Source organism: Bombyx mori, chromosome 1, assembly GCF_030269925.1.
Source record: "Bombyx mori chromosome 1, ASM3026992v2".
Taxonomy (NCBI): domain Eukaryota; kingdom Metazoa; phylum Arthropoda; class Insecta; order Lepidoptera; family Bombycidae; genus Bombyx; species Bombyx mori.
The window spans coordinates 5,740,487-5,762,907 of NC_085107.1; the positions used below are offsets into that span (position 1 = coordinate 5,740,487).

Here is a 22,421-nt window from a genome sequence, read left to right on the forward strand (position 1 = left end):
CATTTTTGATGAGTAATTTTGAGCAAGCAGTAACTGCAGTCCTATGATCAGCTCTAAACTTATCTGTAGTAAATGAGTAGCATATTCTGCGTTTGATTGTTTTCTATCATAGCTCTGTAGTGTATGGGAAGAAGAATACAAACCATTATTTTAATTAACATAAAACTATACATACTCACCATCTCTTTCAATTTATAGTGGGTAGGTACATGATTAATAACACTATATTTTCACGTTTACTTTCATTGTATATCGATTATTTATTGTTTATTTCGTAGTGAAAATGGAGGCGTCTTATCAAGGAGGTGTGTCATACGATGAGAATGGAGATAACTTTCAACGACTTTCTCAAACTATCGCCAGTAATATTAAGAAAATATCCCAAAATGGTAAGTGTTATTTTGAATGCTGAAATGTGAGATTAACGTATGTGAATCTAAGCCTAATATTAGAGAGATACAAAATTACTAGGAAAAATCAAATCAATTAGAAATTTTACTGATTAGAATCGTTCTTACTAAAGTTTTTCTAACATGTGTTTCAATATTTAATGTTTTAAGTTCTAAGTTAGACTACAAAACCCATAGATAGCACTGAGAATGCTGCCACCTTCAGGCTCCTGGAGTCTCAAGTGTTTTGAATAATGTTGGCTGTCTCACCATTCACTCTGGAACTTGAGACTACTTTGAGGCTAAAAGAGACAGGATCTTTCTATCATGCTTTTTTTCTAAAATGTTGAATTCGCTCATCGCCAAGTGATCTCCTTGCTATCATTATATGCCCCACTCTTACTTTATTATACCAATTTTATTTGAGCTGTCAATATTCATCTGAAATAATAATAATAATAAGGATTAACTTTGTACAACTGACGACCGCCAGTCTGGCGTAGGATCTTTCTATCATGCTTTTTTTCTAAAATGTTGAATTCGCTCATCGCCAAGTGATCTCCTTGCTATCATTATATGCCCCACTCTTACTTTATTATACCAATTTTATTTGAGCTGTCAATATTCATCTGTAATAATAATAATAATAAGGATTAACTTTGTACAACTGACGACCGCCAGTCTGGCGTCCCGAGGGGGAGGGTGATGGGAGAGATGTGCTCCGCACTAAACGCTTCACTTTCCCCCCTTTGCCTTGTCATGAGTTCTGTCTCATGCGAGGTTTGGACATTGGTTGTTGAGCGACAGGAGGTTTTAGTCAGTTCGACTCTGACATACCCTGCTCAGTATCCCCAGAAAATGGTGGAAGTCTGGTGATTTCCTGCTGACCAAAAAAAAAAAATGTTTTGTTTAGATTTATTGACTAAATGGTGTCTTAAAATTATTTAACTTGAATAATGCATATACAGTCAAAACCGTTTACTGCGACATCGTTTAATACGACATGCCAGTTATAATAACCAAGAACAAAGGTCCCGGCTGAATGCCATATGACCGCCTTATTAAAAATATTGCTTTCTACGACATTGCTTATAACGACATACCTCATAAAACGACCACATTTAACTAATATTTCGGAGAATTAGATCTGTTAGAACGACCGACTAAGCTGTATTGTAAACAATTTGAATAGGTATCCACATTTGTCTTCAATGGCTATTAAAATCAGGAAAGAAAACAATAGGATTTAGTTTAGTGTAGGGTCTTTTCTAATTCTTAGAAACAAAACACGTGCATGCAGTAGAGTCAAAGCCCGCTTCTTCATATCGCTTCAGTTAGTTTGTTACTTATCTATACACAAGACGCACCAAAACTTTGTGGAGTTATTCGTGAAACTTTCAAAATGTCGCAAAGAAAAAGAAAACAAATTAATATTGAAGAAAAATCGCGTATTATGTAAATATATTTTTCCAATAATTCCCTATCGATTTGTTTGTACTTTCACGATACACATTATATACATCACCGGTTGTTACGACTATCGGTTTTTACGACTTAATATGAGCAGTCCCTTCGATGTCGTTATAACAGATTTTGACTGTAGTTGCTATTTGTAAGTAAACAAATATAAATATTAAGAAAAAAGTTTTATGAAGTTAGATAAAATATATTAAAATTAGGATAATGTTTGTCCTTAAACATATGCAAAGAAAAAATCAGTCTACATCAAAAGTAAAGTATGCTTTATTGTACACCAATATCTGAACTTTTACTACATACATAATTGTTATGTATGTAGCTATATGTAATAATAAAAATAAAATAACACATGCACATGTGTACCAATCATATAAAATAAATAAAGATACAAAACGTTAAACAAAAGAACAGTGGTGAAATCACAAAGAGAGGCCTCTTGAAAATAGCCAATATGTGAGCAAGAATTTTTGAATGAAAGGAATTTACTGAGGTGTACTTATCAAATAAAAAAGAAAAACAGAATAGTATTTTAGTATTTACAAAATTCATCATTAAAAATGCATTTTGATAGTTATGTTTATACCAAAGCATTTGAAGTCTTATGTTAGAGCACAGCATATGCCAGTTTGATTTGAACAATTCTTTATGCATTTTTTTTTCTACCTATGCTGATAGCCTTGAGAGGCTATTTCAGCTTCACCCTAACGTTTGTAGGTGAGCTCGCGGGGCTCAACCGGAGAGTTGCTAACACTGACCCTAGCAAGAGCAGTGCTTCGCAGAATCTACCACCGGATCGGAAACGCGACCCACTGAGAAGATCCAGCGAGAAACTCAGTGGGCTGTGTCTATGGGTTTTTTGCATTTTGTCATTCAGTTATTTATGAAGAATCTTAAATAATTAATAACTAACATAAGTACTTTTAATAAATTTCAATATATAAAATAATAAAGCCTTTTGTTCAGACAACAGATTTACAATTATCTTTCTTATACTACTGCACTTTTATGTATTTAACACAATTAAAATTATTCACATATTTGGTGCTTCTTTACTTTCTGTAAATCCATAGGCTGTTGGCAAAGGCCTCCTCCAACCTACTTTATACTGATCTCTTTTGATCTTGTGTAATTGTTTTAAAAATTTTGCAATTGTTTTCTTATGTGGTTGGAGGATTGTGCTCCTTTTCTCCTGCAAGGACTTGTGGCTTGCAGGAAATTGTGTTATTTCTTTTGTTTGGTTTTCATAATTTGGTTGGATTATCCGTTTGGCGGCTGTTATTGGTTTTTATGTGTGAGGATATGAGTGGGAGGGTTTGATCGGATTCTCATCAAATCGAAGGCGTTTGTCCTGTGTGTTGTGGTAGCAAAGGCTTTCTCTTTTATGTAACTTCCTAAGCTACCAATATATAGATTCATTTTAAGCTCTGTATATTTAGTTTACTTCCATAAATAAATTAAGGTCTCTTTTAAAGTACTCTTTAACAGTTTGAAATAGTTCTAACATGGATTTTTCGAAATTGTTAATATGAATTATGGCAATGACTTTGGGAAATTACTCTTTTAATACTCATGTACATAATATAATATATAATATAATATAACTACTTTAGTTGTAGACGTAGTAGTAAAGAACTAGAAACAATATTACAGTGGTCTCCACAAATAAACAAAACCCATAAAAACTTGCTAGAATGTGCTATTTTGCAATGTGAAATTTAATTAACAATAAATTGGCTTTAGAATAACATTACAAATTAAATTTTATTTATATTTTAATCCTAAGAAGTATATCGTATTTCACAATTCTTAATTTAGTAGTATATATAATATACGTATACATACATTAGAAAATGAAATAAATTGATTGTATAAGGAAAAAGCAAATGAGAAAAATAGCTAAAACTTTTCACTTACTACCTATATAATTACTGTTGTACATTTTCCTTGTACATAAATCATGTTTTTATGTAGTTGAACTTCATTAGTGCTTATCAGGACTGTTAATATGATGGCTCTGTTAATTGAAATGATTATAATAATGATAAGAAACATTAAAATTTAAAATTAAAATTTGCTAAGCTTTAAGTTTTTCAGTAATTTTCAAAACTAAAAATGTTCCCTGAAATCTGAACTATTATTTTATATAATACTAGCGACCCGCCCTCGCTTCGCTTCGGAAACATTAAAACACACATGAAACCTAAAAAAAAAAAAAAAATTAAAAAAGTAGCCTATGTTCATCAGGGACAATGTCGGCTTCTAATGGAAAAATAATTTTTCAAATCGGTCCAGTAGTTTCGGAGCCTATTCGAAACAAACAAACAAACCAATCTTTCCTCTTTATAATATTAGTATAGATTATATTTCTACTATCTAGTAAACAAAGGCAATCGTTTAAATACATTATCCATAAAATACATTATTCATAGGTAGATGAGCCCAGAAATCCAAAGGAATGCCACCATTCACAATAGGGCATAGTGTGGATCTCTCAATTATATTGTATAAAAGTTAACCCTTCAAACAGGATTAAATTGTGGCAGAAATAGGAACTCATTATAATGTATCATTAGTAATTAACCCTTTTTTTTCTGATTTTCATTTATACCTAGATTGTATTTCTTCATGGTTGTACATGCTCTTTTTTATTTAAGTTGGTGAATGAACTTACAAAGCTGTTACTGAAACCTATTGAGCAATATGAATGCTGTCATCCACTTTGAATCATTAGGTTCACATCTCAATTGTATTGCACAATGGCTGTTCAACCTTTCCATACTGTAACACATAAGTTTAACTGGCAGAAATAAGCAAGAGGGTAGCACCTACCCATGCAAGCTCACAATATTCCTTCAATATTTAATTTAGATATACCTCAAGTCTCGAGTGAAGTGTGTGGGATAATAATATGGTAATCATTAAATATTAGGTGGGTTTTGAGTTTCTTTATCTCTCTATACAATAAAAATAATCATAGAAATCATTCAATAATATCTGATCTATATTGGAATTTACCAAAGGATCTGATGATACTATCCAATGGTAAAAGTACTTGGGGTATTGTTACATAAGTTTCAAAGTAAGCAGTATTATCGAAATACCCTTGCACCTAAACTGTAAACTTATCAATTATATTGATGGATCATAATTAAAAATGAAAGTATCACTGGTTAATACAGTAGGATGCAACCATTAAGTTGTAACATTATACCACCTACTACATTTTTAATTAACAATTAGGAGATGTTAATCAATATTTTGTTGTACTCATCCCAGAACCATAATTCTTTTCAGTATCCTCAATGTCAAAGATGGTCAATCAGTTACAAACACCTCAAGACTCCCAAGAGCTTAGGGCTCAGTTGTAAGTTTTACTTTCATACTCTGCATTTTATTTCTTTTGTGTTTAATTTAATTAAAAACATTGGCATATTAATTTGCCTTGTTTATTTCACATTAAGCAGTATCATCAGCTTAGAAATTATAACTGCAATATACTTGATAGAGATTTAGCATATTGTTTTCTAAACATATCTTAACTTAAGAATAACTTTTTCATGACAGACGCCAAATACAAAATTACACTCAGAAGCTGGCAAAGGACACTTCCTCTTTGTTAATGGAGTTGATGAGAATGCCTAAAGATAACGCTGCCAACAAACTTACCAGAGAACGACTCAGTGATGAGTATATTGCCACTCTTAATAGTTTCCAGGTGTGTGCTTAATTTATTAAATATCGTTATTGTGACATTAATATATTGTTAACTAACCCGCCCTCACTTCGCTTCGGAAACATTAAATTTTATTATTGATAGCCGAGTCCCGCGATGTTACCCGCGGTTATTGTCGTATCGCGGGTGACACCGCGGGGCGAAGCTAGTTATACATATAAACATTCCTCTTCAATCACTCTGTTTATTTGTTTATTATTATCTAAAAAACCGCATCAAAATCCGTCGCGTAGCTTTAAAGATTTAAGCATACATAGGGATATAGAAAGTTAAATAGCGCATAATAGTATACAAAAAAATTGTATATTAAAAAAGAAAACAAAGTATAACTCATGTTAAGTAGGTAATAGGGAGTAAAATAGTAATAGCTTGGAAGACTAGTTCATTCAAGTATTTCTTAAGAAAATGAGAAGATAAAATTATAAGCATTAGGTAATTGGCCAGTTCTGTCTATAAGTAATCTTAGCGATGAGTGATGCAGAATTTCGTATTTTTCAGAAATTCAGAAGTTTTAATGTTTACGCAAACGTTAGGAGTAAAATTAAAAAATTAAATTAATATTAATATTCAATAATTTACAAACATTATGTATCGCCAAATAATAATATATTATCTATCTATCTATTACAAATGATAATATATAAAACGGCTAGACGCGTCTCTAAAATAGTGCACAGTCAAGAGTTTGTTATTCATTGAATTTTATGGTTAAAAAAATTCTTTTACTATTTATTTTAATCTAATCGTCTAAAACATAATATAAATTTGTTTTGAATTTATTTGTCCTGCAGTATTTTTTTCATTAGCATAACTGTATAGCAACCCTTTATTAAGTCCAAACATATTATAATATGGGAATGTGTACTTGCTGGTATTTGTAACATTCTATTATATGTACAATCTTTATTTTTTAGACTAGAAAATATATTTTTTATTTATTTTTTCAGGCAACACAACGACTCGTTGCGCAAAAGACAAAAGAAGATGTGAAAAAAGCAAAGGCTCAGTCTATAAATATTGGGGATCCTTTCGCTATGGGGAGTAAGTATAAACTTTTTCTCACATTACTAAAAAGTACTAAAAGTACTAAAGTAAAAAAAGTATGTACTAAAAAGTAAAAGTCATATATCTATTACAAAATAGAAAAGAGATTACAATACAACGTGAACTGTTCCATCAGACAGAGGTAGTAGTAGAACTGGCGATCCCTAGCACGACATGAAAGAATAAGTCACGTTTGAGAAATTAAATTTCACCATTCCTTTTTTTTGTATTGCTCGCAATTTAATACAATTCAAAATAACTAAGGCTCGGGGTCAACTTTCTAGAGGGAACGAACACGAAATATAAATCTAACAAAAACGAGTGTGTGTATGCGTGTGTGTGTGTGTAAACAAGTATGTTTGTGCAATAGTTCAGTAATTAATAATCTTATGCTTCGACTCCTGGGATCTTTTGCAAATAGTCTGTAGTCTATTATTCGTCTACAAATCAAGTCCACGTGTGACCTGAAATAGCGTTTGGATTAGACCAGCAGTACATCAGGCTATTAGAAAATTTTAGTTTTCTCTTCGGAAATGGTCTCCTAAAAATTTGAATTAATAACGAATTAAATTTACTGGTGGTAGGACATCTTTTACTGGTGGTAGGACCTCTTGTGTGTCCGCGCGGGTAGGCACCACCACCCTGCCTATTTCTGCCGTGAAGCAGTAATGCGTTTCGGCTTGAAGTGTGGGGCAGCCGTTGTAACTATACTTGAGACCTTAGAACTTATATCTCGCGGTGGGTGGCGCATTTACGTTGTAGATGTCTATGGGCTCCAGTAACCTTAACACCAGGTGGGCTGTGAGCTCGTCCACCCATCTAAGCAATAAAAAAAAATCATAGAATTTCAACATACGGAAAATTTGACCTATTTACATAATTATGATGTTGTTTGTGTAGACAGTAACAAAGATTTGGTAGAGATGACCGAGACAGATGTCCGTAAGCAGGAGCAAATGAATATGCAAGCTGAACGTTCTCTCGTCGAATTGGAGGAACGCGAAAGAGATATTCGGCAACTTGAGGTATATATATTTCATAATTTAACTAAACTCCAAAAGAAATATCATAATCATATCTATTAAATTTTATTATTCGCCCAGTATCGATCATGATAAAAAGAGGTTTTTTTTTAAATAAAACAAAAAATTAATTTAATGAATTTGAATTCTAAAATGAATGCCTGTAATGTCTTATATTAATGTCAAATGGAGAATAGATTAATATTGTTTGTCTTTAATACATACTACTTATTTATAGTGTAGGTACCCTTGGCGAAATCTGTGGTTATAGAAGTAAAGTTCATTGACAATAGAACCATCATAATGTTAAAACTTATAATTTAAATTAGCTTTTCCCAAAATGGGCGATAACGCCGCTTTGTGGGCGTTGCAGGCCTAAAGGGGGGCGGTAAGAGACCCAGAAAAAAATGGGGGCGTTGTGTAGAGGCTTGGGAGGCGATTTGTAATTTCATCTAGGAAGACTCTTAGACACCGGCTGAGCTCTCGCTATAGTGGTTTTGAAGTAGTTGAAAAAATGGGGGCGCTAAAAATAATTTATTCTCAAAGTGGGCAGTAGACAAAATAAGTTTGGTAACCCCTGATTTAAATTAATAATTATAGTCGAATTTCGACTACTGGGCGGCCACTAGTTAAAGTAATTGTATTTAAGGAATATCAAATCTGACCGTTTGTTTTAGAGTGACATACTAACCGTTAACGACATCTTCAAAGAGCTGAGTACAATGATACACGCTCAAGGCGAAGTTGTGGACTCCATCGAGTCTAGTGTTGAATACACGGCACAGAACGTCGAGAGCGCCACACAGCAACTCCGGGAGGCTGGGAATTACAAAGTAAATATTATATTAATACTTTATTTTAACAGTAACCTACATTACACAAAAAGAAAAACATACATCAGACATATGTATTATAATACTAGCTGACTCGGCAGACTTCGTAGTGCCTCAACCGATAAATAAAAGACCTAAACTTTTGTATAAAATAAATTGTTTTTTTTTTTTAATTTAATTCCGAGCATTTTCATATTTATCTACCTTTTAAAACTTCTCTGGACTTCCACAAATTTCTCTAGTTTTAGCGAGACTAACGAACAGCTATTGATTTTTATATATATATAGACTAGCGGACCCGACAGACGTTGTCCTGAAACAATCATTTAAGTCGGTCCAGCCATTTAGTTGTAATATAGATAAATAGTCTAGATACCGACTGCAGCGCCATCTACCGGGCTGATTTGTGAATCTAAACCATCCAGGGCGCCACCCAAGCGCATACAAAAAAATTATTCAAATCGGTCCAGCCGTTTAGGAGGAGGAGTTCAGTGACAAACACACGCATAGAAGAAATATAGTCTTTTCGCATTAAAAGTACAATTTCCAAAAATATTCGAAATTGAGTTAATATGCGGAATCATTTGGTATGACCAGTATTTTTCTCATAAATACTGTCCAAAGAGCGTATTTTAGTTTTTTTTTTTTTTTTACTTTACCTATGTTTTGACTACTATTAACAAAATTAATACATAATTTTATCTTACTTTAAAAGACACATAGTGTAGCTGGTAAAAAATAAAATAAAAAAATGTTGCAAAGATGATTAATATTAAAAATATCACATGTTATAGACCTTTAAAACACTCTCCTGTAAAATTAGTAAGTTTTGATATTATACAGCTTTAATGCGAGAATACTATATATCAATAAAGATAAAAATATTAATTATTGAAAACTTGTGGTACGTTTTTGTTGTTTACGTGTATTAACTTTTTTTTCCAGAACAAACTGAGGAAGAAGAAAGTCTACTTGGCGATAATATTGATCATTGTGGTGTCAATAATCTTGATCGTTTTGTTCCACAACTAAACACAGCTTCGAGATGATATCGTTGCTTTTGAAAAACGTAAATGTCTTTTAAAATAAATAAATATACGTGGATTAAAATAAATAATGACATGTTTTGTACTATTTTCTAATATACAGTTGTAATGTGAATTGTGATACACAATAGAAAATACAGAATTATTCGCAATCCATCATGTAGAAGGATTGACACTAAGTAAGAACACAAAACAATTCCGTAGGTTTAGTTTATAATTTGTTTTCGATGTGTCGTATATGTAATACCTTTTTTTTTTAATGACCAATAATGTGTAGACTATATTAAAAAAATTCGGACTGTTCCTTTAACGTTTGCTACAACAAAAATGAATTTGCAAAAAATACTACGTACAAAAAACTTATGTTCGTTAATATACACAAGGGATTATTAATTGCTTTTTATTATAATAAATAAATAGCAAAACTGGTAGCAGCGTTTTGAAGACATCTCGATATAGAAAGTATAATATCATGTAAAATAGATATTTACGTCATTTGAAAGCAGCTTCGATTTTTGTACATTATTTAGCCACCAGCGTTCTGCTGTTATTGTATATATACGATCATTTAGTCATAAACTTTATTAATATATTATTATCACTTACGTAACATGCATAGCATATTCATTACGTGGCTGCAGTTAAACTCAGGTCTTTTCTAAGGTGCGTAATGACCGTGACCAAAAGGGGGGGGGGGACTATACGCGAAACTTTGTAGATGAGGATGATGATCATGATCTAACGACTGGACCTTGTTTACGATATGCTTTATACGTATACGGAGAAAAGTTTCAATAGCATCAAAACGGCAAACATGACCATTTAACAAATAACCATATAATGTCCATATTTTAATGCCATTTTCCGTTATGAGGTTTTCACTAGTCGTAGAATGGAACACTTTCCACCTACTAAGCAGACAGACGTGATCACGAGAGTTATAAAGTTTTCCGAATAGATTGTAACTTGGTATGTTTACTCAGAATTGAGGGTTTTAAGAAAATCCAATTTCTTTCGTTATTGTAGATCACTAGCTTGTTGGTTTTTTTTCCTACGTATTCTGGTAACTTCGAGGGGTTATACTATAGATTCTACGAAATTAGTAGGTGAGCTCACGGAGCTCTAACCTGACGACGTTGCTAACACTAACCCCTTACAAGAGCAGTGCTTCACAGAATCTACCACCGGATCGAAATCGCGATCCACTAAGAAGATTCGACGAGAAACTCAGTGGGCTGGTGTTCTATTCTACATTGAGAAATACATGTTGTTTTTGACAACGCCATTTGGCTCATCGTATCCCCCCTGGATACACACCCCTGGAAAGACCTCAGTTTAGCTGTAAGACTGAAGTTAATATTAGTTCTAAGCAGTTTACTCTTAAGGTGCTTCTGCAAAGATTGGATTGTGTTAGGATCGGTCCCGTTTTCAAAATATCCTAAGCGAATAGAAAATAACAGGAGGATATATATAACGCTTCAAAATAAATATAATATCAGTGTGATTCATAAAACAAAAACAAAAAATGACTTTGATTTGAAGAATTTAAAGTACAAGTTTTGTTTTTAGAATTTATATTATTCTTAAATTGGCTGGGTTATAATAATATAATATCTATTGTTTATGGAACGAGGTTAAGCCGAGCCAGTGGCCGACGATTTATCATCGTAATTATATTATTATTATTTGAATAAAATGTTAAATAAATAATATATGATTGATCTAAATAAAGACGTGGAAGCATCTCAAGATGATTGATTGATTATAATTTAAAATTAATTGAGAAATTGTAAAATTAATAATGAATTGTTCATCACGTAATAATATCTTTGCTGTGGTGCATTAAAAATATTTAAACTAGTGAATTGTTTATATTGTTTTGCCATTAAAATGGTTTTCAAGCGTCGCATTTGTCGTCAGCTACCTAAACATGAATATTTAAAATAATTTTTTCTGTATATTTTGTTCGGACATGGATATTATATAAATATACCTAAAAAAAATTAAGCTACCTAGTAATTTGTAAGTCATGAGAATAAAATAAGATTTAATCATAGTAAAACAGATTGGTGGCGATTTCATGATCACAAACACCCGATGGACACTTGTAAAGTTGACAACAATAAAACATAGGTAGGTACAGAGAATAAAGGTTAGGGCTGCTATTGCGAAGACATTAAAATATGTATGTACGTCTTCACTGAAGGATATTCACGAAAGAGCATCATATTACGAAGCGAGGTCATTAAACTATTTTAATATAATTTATTGAATTCTTGATTTACGTATTGAATTTCCGGATATATAAATTTATATACATACACCATTGCATACCAATTTTGTGTCCGGTGACAGACCCCGCAGCGTGTCCTATCCGCCTTTGATTAGAGTCCTCCATCGGCTGCATAAGTGAGACGTTTGCTTACAAGATGTAACAAGAGAGAGTGAGAAAGAAAGAGAGACAACATCAAAGAGAAGTTCCATACATTTGACAATATTTACTCGAGTCAGATTTTTAAGAAATGTTTCTAATATGTATATCGCTACGGGTAAATTCGTTTGGCTATTAACAATATTAGTCATGGCTGATCCACTTTCTTGATCTTATCCCTGCACTTAACCAAATCTTGAATGTACATCGTAATAGTTTCCTTTCAAGTTCCTACATCATTATGACTTTATATTTCCTATTTTCTCTCTTCGGTTTGAAAAATCATATTTTACGAAACGTTAGCAATGATGTTCTTTATAAATTGTACGATTATCATACGAAGATTATCATTATCATACGAAGTATTCATATTATGTAATAAATTGGTTTTTTTTTTTTAGTTATAGTTTATATATTTAGTTATATGTATATTGAATGTTATTTAAACATTTTATTCATGCAGACAAAAAAAACTTATATTGCGGTATGAAAATCGTTATATTAATATAATTATAATATAAAAAAGGTTTTTGACTATTTGTGTGTTCTGTTTCGTTTTGATGGTTGTTGTGTTGATTATAGATATGTGTCGTTCGCGAACGAACGAGTCAAACGACCCGGGTCTCAAATTCCGCGCGAACGATAGGGTAACTTTAAAAAATATGAGTCGTTCACTAAATCGACTCGTTTAACACAAAACCTACGAATCAGAAGAAAAGAACCATACGAGTACGACGGTCATTCGGGTCATTTCGGGTTGCCGCGTCTCGCCCCGCGCCCGTCTCGCTTAGTCGTTCGTTTGACTGAACGGGTCGTACGAACCGGATCATTTTGTCAACAGGTCAGTACTGATCTGAATCTCTAAAATTGAACGATCGACACATATCTAGTTGATTATGAAGACGAAATAATTGTTGTACTCTAAATCAATTAACTATTGGGACCGGAAATTGATAACTTAATAATGACTATACACTATTCAAGACCGTTTGCTTCTAAAATTGTAGACAGAGTAAGAGTAAAGTCGAGCTTCTGATATTGTGCAAATATGCCTTGATTCTTGAAAATTCGGATATTATATCAGTGATATTACAAAGCCACTATTTACAAATGGTTGATTTCCTTAACTATATCTTCGATAGTTCTGTTGGATCGGTTGCGAAATGTAATTACGGAAATTGTCACTTCGTCTGGCTTCGCAATTTATTTCGTCAATGTTCAGTTGGAACAATTGGAATAACAGACTGCTGAGATTTGAAAATATGCATCTCGACTTGGTATTCATTATTTGAATTTCAATCAAATTAAACTAAATGAACACTATACTATGTTAAATATAGCTTGATAGGCGGTATCGTTGGCAGTTTGCTGTATTTCTAAACTTAGGTTAGGTTCTGTTCGAATTTTGGAAAAAATATGAAAATTATATTTTTTCATTAATCTGTATTTAAATTAAATCTTTAAAATTATTTTATAAAAGTTGTATTTACTGAATAAGAAACCAAAATTTTCTCATTTTTTGTAATGGCCACTCAAACTTTACCACATGATTAAAGTTCCTTCCTGTGACATCATCTAGGGCCAAAGTGACGACCTCACGAAATTATGTGTTCCATGCCGTATCGTATTAAAAGCATCTCAAGCATATAATATACTCTAAATAACGATAACCAACAAATGACAACATTCGTGTGATTGATATTATAAATTTAATAGAATTAATAGGTTAAGTTTAATGTTATAAATCATAAATTTTACACAAAAACATACCTAGATCCGATGATCGCTTAAATTTGATTAACATTATTTATAATTTTGACTTTGTTTTTTTGTAATTGTGTTTGTATATTGAAGTTCTACATATATACAAGTTATCGTGGGACCTATTTTCTATATAATCGTTACTATTTTTTTATTAATAAGCGTTATCCAAAATAAGAAAAAAACATACATGTACACTTGTTTGATATATGAGTCTACTATTATCAAAGCCGGCAATGTGACTTTTGGACAATGATTGGTAAATCAGAAAAACGAATTATTGACTTTGTATTCCATTGGCAGTCACAAAACTCTTCTGAACGACATCTTAGATAAATAACAGGTTAAGTTAATACTTTATTTAATGCAGGTTTTGAACCGTATTCTTTGAAGGAGACGATTATATTCAAATCAATCTGTATCGCCATATCAATAACATTTGATAATAGACGACTCATATAACAGTGAAATGTTCAACGTTTAGTTAAGTTTTTTATTGTTTCTTATTGAACTAAGTCGAGCTTTCCTTCGATGTTCATTTGGCTTCCTCGTTTTGTTCATTTTTGTTCTGAACATTAACCAAATATTTTTTTCTTGAAGTACCCTTTGGCATCACGTAGTTCTTTTGTTCAACGAAACGCTTATAAATAATAAAGGTTTGAATTATGGAAATTAAAAGTATTAATGAATCCAGTGCCAGGAAGCTGTTGGATCGTGACCCTTGTATTGATGTCGTCCATTATTATCATTAACTACGAAAGTTCACTTCGACCACGGAATTCTACAGTGAGCTTAGTGCGAGTTTTTTAACGTTCTCGATAGCGTAAAAGTTAGCTCATATTTGTATGGAATGGGATCGTTTGTCTACGTTCGCCGCTAGGGGCGCTGTTCCAACTGCACACAAAATTGGGTTAACTTTTACGCTATCGTGAACGTTAAAAAACTCGCACTAAGCGCACTGTTCAAACCGGGCCTTCTTTTCTAGCTGATCTTTGACCCGATCGCTACCAAACTTCACAGGGTCACCGATTGGGTTGTGAAGATTTACTGAAATTTTCATATAAATTCGGTCCGGTCTTTTTAGAGTTATATACGGAACGTACATACATCGATTTTTATACATATCGACGCTTGAAAGGCAAACGTGACTAAGTGACAATAACTGGTTTGTACATAAATGATAGGCAATAACCATATTCAATGCGCAAAAAATATATATTTCTAGGTCTATTAAAATCATTTCAATCCTACAGCTAGATTCGTTGAAATAAATTTTGTTTTCAGGTATTTCAACTTTAAATTGGTCTACTGTAAAGCTCACGCATTGTCGCTTAGTCACGTTTGCCTTTCAAGCGTCGATATAGAGATGTGATGGCGAAGTATCTATATTCCGGGTCTTTATTCGTTGGCATTATGTTTGAAGCTTTCAATTCAAATAAAAAATAAAATTAGATTCTGGAAATTCTTAGAAAAACTTAATTTGATGCTGTATTCATTTTTTTACATAATATCGTTTGTGTATTTTTCTTGTGATGTCAACATATATTCCTAGTTAAATAAACTGGATTCATTGTTATTAAACACGTAAGTAGATGTTTATTTAAACGTTAGGGTTATAATTCATCATCCATTATAGGTTAATGTTCGTTACATAGGTAACAATGTTTAACGTTTTGCATTTTAAGGTGGATATACACGCACAGCCTGAAGCAGCGGCAGTCGACTGCATTGTTGTTGTGTTTGCTGATTCAGTCTGAGTGCTCAAGCTGCCCGTGTATGTCCGCCCTTAGCTAGCGATTGAAATAGTACACCTACAACACCCAGTATTATTATGCGTTACGGGTATAAACACACACACTAACACATGTATGTATAGTATTTACTTCCGTTTACAGGTTCAAATTTTAATGTTCGACAAAATAAATCGACAGATGAAAGGCTGTTTGATTTAAGCGACATTTTAGCAACTTTACAGGAGAGCCATTTAAAGTTAAAAAATTGGAATAAATAAATAAATAATAATCATAACAAAAAAAAACGTCTTCAGCTATTTGAATGCAGTAAACTTAATTGAAGTTCAATTAAAAACATGGAATTGTTGATACTAATCTATACTAATATATAAATCTACAGTGGTTTTTACGGATGTTCCGTTATAACTACTGAACCATGCATCCGATTGACATGAAACTTGGTATCCACGTAGAAAATACATGCACTTAATGGATAGGCTAATATTTATATGAGTGTTGGACTCTCTAATAATAATGACAATAAATAATAATGTTAATTTTAAATGTCAAGCGAAGCCGGCGAGTACGGATAGTATCAAATAAAACGGACCTTTAATTGTAAAGATAAAAGAATTGTCGCTTAAACCAAATAGCCTTTCACCTCTCGAAATGTTTATGATTTGTGATTAGTCGGAAAACGAATACGGTTTTAAGAAAAGAAATAGTAAACGCGGCATATTTCTAAGTAGTGTTTGTGATCGTTCGCTTGAGCCAATCATATATACTGTGTTACTGTAATTTGTTTAAGTAATAAAGAAATAATAAAGTAACAATCCAAATATTATTAGCTGGTTTGTCTACTATCATTTGAGCAACATTGATTGCTGAAACTCTCGGTGATCTCGTCGGGACCATCAATTTCATGCTAAGTATTCCCAATGTTTTCCTTTTCAAGTATCTGTGTGCTTAGTGCGAGATTTTTAACGTTCTCGATAGCGACAAAGTTAACTCAACTTTGTATGCAGTTGGAACAGCGCCCCTAGCGGCAAACGTAGGCAAACGATCCCATTTCATACAAATATGAGCTAACTTTTACGCTATCGAGAACGTTAAAAAACTCGCAGTAAGCACACTGTATGTGAAATGCAATTCCATTTTATTATAGAATTGCATCATTTAATGTATTGTGTCAGAAATTTATACGGAGAATTTTGTAAATTAAGTTTACAGTTTCATTTTAGTTCATTTTGATTTCAAGGAATGGAAATATGTTGTAAAATAAAAACCAAAATACAAAACCTGGAAAAAATAGAACTGGTTAGGTGTTCGATTTTCCAAAAATTTAAATTCAGATTATAACGAAAAAAAAATTGTGTTTAGTACTAAACGTATTATTTATTTATTTCTTAAAATGTAGTTTTGTATTTTTTTTTTATTATTCTATGTACTAATTACGTTAAGCCATTTTTTTCTTTCTTAATTCGGTAAATTAATCTGATGGAGATAAAAAAACGACCGTAAAAAAATGAAAAGCTTACAAAATTGTTGATTATAACGATGTATTTTACAAGTTCGCCATTTTGTACTTGAAATTCAATGTTAATTATAATGTGTATTAAGGACTTAATTATGTAAACATTCGATCGGTGTCTGTAGAATCGATATATAATAAACAATTACAGGCTATAGTGTTTATTTATTTTCAGTTATGTATATTATGTAACCACATATTTGATCATCTACGTTGACTATGACATCTAAATTATAGACTCTGTAGAGTAATTGTGCTGATTGTTTGTAGGTGAGTATCGAAAATTGTTTTTATGATCTATTTATAATTAAGTGCTTCTTTAAACAGCAAATTGAAGCCTTTATGTATTGGAATAGTACTATTTTTTGTTCATATTTGGAGATTGACATTTTAAAAGGAATATTGTTGTGCCCGATTGTAGGTGTGTGTACCTACAGCCACTTGTAGCGTTTTCACTCACTCATTGATTTAGTCTAAATCTATCTAGTAAAAAGCCCGCGAAACCAACGTAAAATTACACTCATCTAATTCTAAAATGTTTAATAGTTCTAATTCTCTATCTCTAATCTAACATTTCTAATCTAATTCTAAAATGTTGTTACATACTTAGTCTGGCCATAAATACTGTTACAATTAAAAATAAACAAAACATTACATTTGAATTTGGAATCTGTCATTTTTATATGATTGCTCATTGAGTTTTCTCATTGTCGCGCCAATACATTGTACAATATTTTGCGATGTTAAAATGGAGTGGGGTAATAAAGAGAACCGAATCGCTGTGATTGCATTACACAAAGTAGGTATGGAGCCAAATGCAATTTTTAAACCTCTCCATAAATCGTCGTGGCCTAAAAGATAAGACGTCCGGTGCATTCGTGTTGAGCGACGCACCGGTGTTCTAATCTCAGGTGGGTACCAATTTTTCTAATGAAATATGTACTCAACAAATGTTCACGATTAACTTCCACGGTGAAGGAATAACTTCGTGTAATAAAAATCAAACCCGCAAAATTATAATTTGCGTAATTACTGGTGGTAGGACCTCTTGAGAGTCCGTGCGGGTAGGTACCACCGCACTGCCTATTTCTGCCGTGAAGCAGTAATGCGTTTCGGTTTGAAGGTTGGGGCAGCCGTTGTAACTATACTGACTACTGAGACCTCAGAACTTTGTATCTCAAGGTGGGTGGCGCATTTACGTTGTAGATGTCTGTGGGCTCCAGTAACCACTTAACACCAGGTGGGCTGTGAGCTCGTCCATCCAGCTAAGCAATAAAAAAAAAAGTTGAGTTCTATTTTTATTATTATCACTAACACTTTTATCGGTCGTAGTAATGAAGATTTTTAAATATCCGACAGATGAGTGATCGTCTTTTTACATTTATTTACGTTTTAAATAAACCATATATGCTTCTGATTTCTATCAGCTGCGGGTTGCTTCCACTCGCGATTAAATTATTTTTTCCATACACACCCATTTAATTGTCTATTAAAATTTATGGAGCGTATTTAACAGGAGAAAGGGAAAATAAATTAGATACCATTTTAATACACACCAATATAATGTTGAGAGAACAGGTTAAATGTTAGAATATAGTACTAATATGAATAAACATTGAATACTAAATATATGCAAAAGTTATGAAGCAAAAATAACTACTAAGATCAATTAGATTTCAATCAAATCTATTCTACATTATCACTTTAGTTTTTAATCCCAATGAAAATATCAATGGTACATGTAATCCGTTTCCTGAATATAATCCCACATCCATATCTTAATGCCTAATATTATTATGAGTTCAATATGAAACTAATCTACAAGGTTATTAAGCTTAATGAATTTAAGTCGAAGTAGAATTAATGGAGACTTGCACCGCAAAACTGGAACTTTTATGTATTGGCTGGATTCGCCTAAGATGTAGGTCGGTGACTGGTACGATGGTTCCAGTGCGTCTCCGCCAGAGCCTCGTTCGCTAATCGGCAGGGTGCACCGCGTGCAGGAGAGGTTGGCTTTGGCTCAAAAGGTCTAGGTAGAGCCACTTACACCCCAAACTAAAGGAACTTAATCTATAATAAAATAAAACCTAACTAGGCAGACGATTTTAACAAAGGTACATCGAATCATAACCTAAAATCAGACAATTAAACAAAATGTAAGTATTTGAAAATAGAAAGAGATACAATAAACAACAAGGTGCAGAGGAGGGGGGGTGTACAGATATTTCTCATCCGATTGAATCCGGTCTGAATCCACAGGGAACCCCGTGGGGCTCCACCTCCCAACCTGGCTCTAACGATATTCATCTAAGAGCACTACGAGTCACACAACTCGCAATCCGGGTAGGACTATTATGTCAGTAGTAAATACAAAACGATATGCGTAATTCCAAATACATAAACGGTATCGAGAGAGAGTTCCGAATTAATACATATAAAGATATATATAAATACTACAATTCTAAATTATACACTAAAGTTATTACAAAAACATTGTAGCCCAACTGGAGTCGAAAAATCCACCGAATGGTCTTGATTTCCCCCCTTTAGGATCATTAGTCACCTTTTACGACACCCATAGATAGCTAAAGGTCGGTACTATTCGTCAATACCGGTAACCGCACGGACATCAATTTTAAATTACTGCATAAAGTATCTAATCATGAATAGCTGTTAGTTTTGCATTGTTTTATCTGCGGACGAATGAACCATCGGTAAAAACAGTCAACGTCAGCTACATTTTAATGTAGATACACTCGTTGGGAATTTTTATTTTCATTTTTATTGAAATAGGAGCACTAAGAGTGTCTGCTTTGTCATTGAAAGGAACTTCAGGTCCCGTTATAAACCCCGATCATGTCTGAAAATAAGGACATATTGTGGATTAATTGAATTTAAAAGACGGTTTAAAACTTGGAGATATAGGTAGGTAGTTAGGTATCGACTCACTTAAATATATGGTTGTATATTTATTCAAAATAGCGTGGGTAGTAAATAATTGAACTTAATTTCTTCAATCATGTATGAGTCTACAAAAATAATAAAGATGGCTTATTTTGAAGCTAAATGTCTGAATATTATCTATTTTTATGTGATTATTTTCGCCTACTATTAATTGAGACTTGGTTTTATTATTGTCTCGGTAGTCGGTTTCACATTGTGATCTATAGAGGTACCGGTATGCACTTAACACCAAGAGAGCCGAGAGCTCGTCTTCTAATGCAGCACTAGGTAAGATGTATTTAATGTGTACATCGTAGTACAAGTGTATTTAAAAGCTTAAAATTATACTTACTAATATGATCACATCTTCTTTGATTTTAACGATCAGAATTTTTGAGATTCGCAACTTGAACCCGTGGTGAGGCTTCCACAGTCTGGTTGACTAGAATAAAAAAATATTCTTATTAGTAGGTATTTACGAACTTAATATGACACTAATTGATTTTGTAAAAATTGTGTCTTCATCAGTTTTTAAGAAGATTTGTAATGGCTAATAGCAAAAACATGAAAGATTAAAAACAAAGATACTGTACCTAACGTTATAAAGTTTGAGATACCAGTGATAGAAGTGGTGCGGGTGACGGGTCTTATAAATACTAGGTACACCCAGGAGGGTTAGGGGACGAATGGCTTCTAGAACATTCCAGTCGCGCATGCGTGTCTGTCGTCCCGGTAAGTCTAGAACCTTTTCAGACCTAATCGATATAGGGTTCAATTTGAGCGCCAGACGGTGGAGGCGCACACCCCCTTTCCCAGCCCCCTTGTCCAGTGCCCAGATACAACTACTTTTAGATGTACCTTTGTTGTTTAACGCAAACAACGCAACGCAACAAATAAAAACAATCCTTACTATGTTATTATAAAATTTACAAAGTCCTTTAAAAGTTAATTAGTTAATTTTATATGGTTGATGTATTATGTCCTAAAATATATCCTGTATTCGTATCAGGAACTATGCCAGTATTCAAATTACGCAAGCAGATACCAATTTTTGGAAGGAAAAACCCATCGCCTACCTGATGTTAAGTAGTTCTTATAGACATCGCCGATCGCTGTGGATGCCAATATTTGTATTGCTATCTTGTGTTTTGATATTGATCACCTGGTTTTAAGTAATGTAGCAGTAGAACGCAGATTGGCGGTGTCCCTGGCATTGCTGAAGGCTACGAGCAATGATAACTGCTTACCATTAGGTACCATATAATTTGTCTGCTACTAAGAAAAGTTACCAGAGTCCATAGATGTCACAACGTGAATTCCACTTCCCCATTGGAATGTGAGTTTGAATTCTCAGTTATATTGTGTAGCGACTTCTCTACCTTGGACACTGAATCAAATTATTTCTTCATGGTCAAAATAGACAGGATCACAATCTGGTACACGTGTGAACTTAGACTATAAGTATTGAAGATAGAAACTTTCTAGAGTTAGTAGTTAAGAATATAGGTGAGGATACGTCTACAACGCATGGGTGATAAGCCAGTAGTATAACAGATCACAGCCTAACTAACTGATCATATACTAATAGACGTATCTTTTGTTTCATACTCGTATCAAGCAACCCGACTGCAGGCAGGTACCTATTTTTCAAAGGAAATACGCACATTTTTTTGGTCAGGAGGAAATCGCCGAATAATGTGTTATAATATAAGTCAAAGCTGCAAAATTTATAAATTTGCGTAATACCTACTGGTGGCCAATTTAAAATTCGCACTGGTATATAAGTGCCACAATCCTGTCTATTTCTGTAACTTCCGCATATTATATTATTTTTAAGTTCTTTTTACTATTAAATTGTAATTCAGAATAAGTAACATGAACTAAGTTTCAGCAGTGGTGGTGGGGTGCCAGCTTAATTAATTTCTACTGCCAAAAAAAATTAACTGTTTTGGATTATGAAAGACATTATAAAACACAATTGAGACGTTGACCATGTAGGACCGTTTTAAACAGTTCGAGGCCTTAGTCCCTTTTCAGATAATCAAGGACTTGTAGAACTGTGATCTACGACAATCGACTTTATGGCTAACAATTTTCTCACGTAGCAGTCGATGATAGTAGATCATAGCTTGATAATCTGGCAGGAACTAGGGAGCCACACCTAAGGGTCATAAGGTGGTGGGCTCGTGCCCAGAGCAGCTACCTTCACATAAGTCACAAGCAAATTAGTCTTGGGACTCACAGTTGAGCAGTAACAGTTCTTGAGATGGAGACATAAACTTTTATCTAGTTTAACGATTTTACAGAAAAAGTCACAATGGTTTTGGTCAAAAGCAACACGACAGAATTTTGTTAATACGCGTCGCTTTGAACTTATAATCACCTAGTAGCCGTGTCTTTCAAAGTTTTGCTGCGCACATATTTATGTCTATATTAAAATATGATTACCACGTAGTCCACCGCGATGAGTCCGACG

At 33.2% G+C, this 22,421-nt stretch overlaps 1 protein-coding gene and 1 long non-coding RNA gene across 3 annotated transcripts; one reads left to right on the top strand and one right to left on the bottom strand.

The window, feature by feature from the left end:
• Positions 1-19,054, top strand: LOC101742407 (syntaxin-7). 2 transcript variants are annotated; one of them, XM_004929746.5, is made up of 8 exons: positions 1-201; positions 279-389; positions 5,163-5,232; positions 5,433-5,583; positions 6,549-6,642; positions 7,546-7,670; positions 8,345-8,500; positions 9,446-19,054. In XM_004929746.5, the coding sequence occupies exons 2-8, from the start codon at positions 284-286 to the stop codon at positions 9,530-9,532; spliced, it is 789 nt and encodes a 262-aa protein (XP_004929803.1). In that variant the 5' UTR covers positions 1-201; positions 279-283; the 3' UTR covers positions 9,533-19,054. The 2 variants fall into 2 exon arrangements, with proteins under 2 accessions (XP_004929803.1, XP_062524471.1); XM_062668487.1 differs by lacking the exon at positions 9,446-19,054 and having other exon boundaries at positions 8,345-8,655.
• Positions 18,546-20,619, bottom strand: LOC105842166 (uncharacterized). The gene is made up of 3 exons (XR_001139907.3): positions 20,539-20,619; positions 20,298-20,387; positions 18,546-19,862 (listed from the first exon to the last, which is right to left on the bottom strand). It is a non-coding gene; the product is annotated as an uncharacterized LOC105842166 (long non-coding RNA).
• Between the last annotated feature and the right edge of the window lie 1,802 nt (positions 20,620-22,421).

Coding starts and splice junctions, on each gene's coding strand:
- LOC101742407 (XM_062668487.1), top strand. CDS start 284: ATGGAGGCGTCTTATCAAGGAGGTGTGTCATACGATGAGAATGGAGAT. Junction 5,233..5,432: donor CAAGAGCTTAGGGCTCAGTT/GTAAGTTTTACT, acceptor TTTTCATGACAG/ACGCCAAATACAAAATTACA. Junction 6,643..7,545: donor GGATCCTTTCGCTATGGGGA/GTAAGTATAAAC, acceptor TTGTTTGTGTAG/ACAGTAACAAAGATTTGGTA.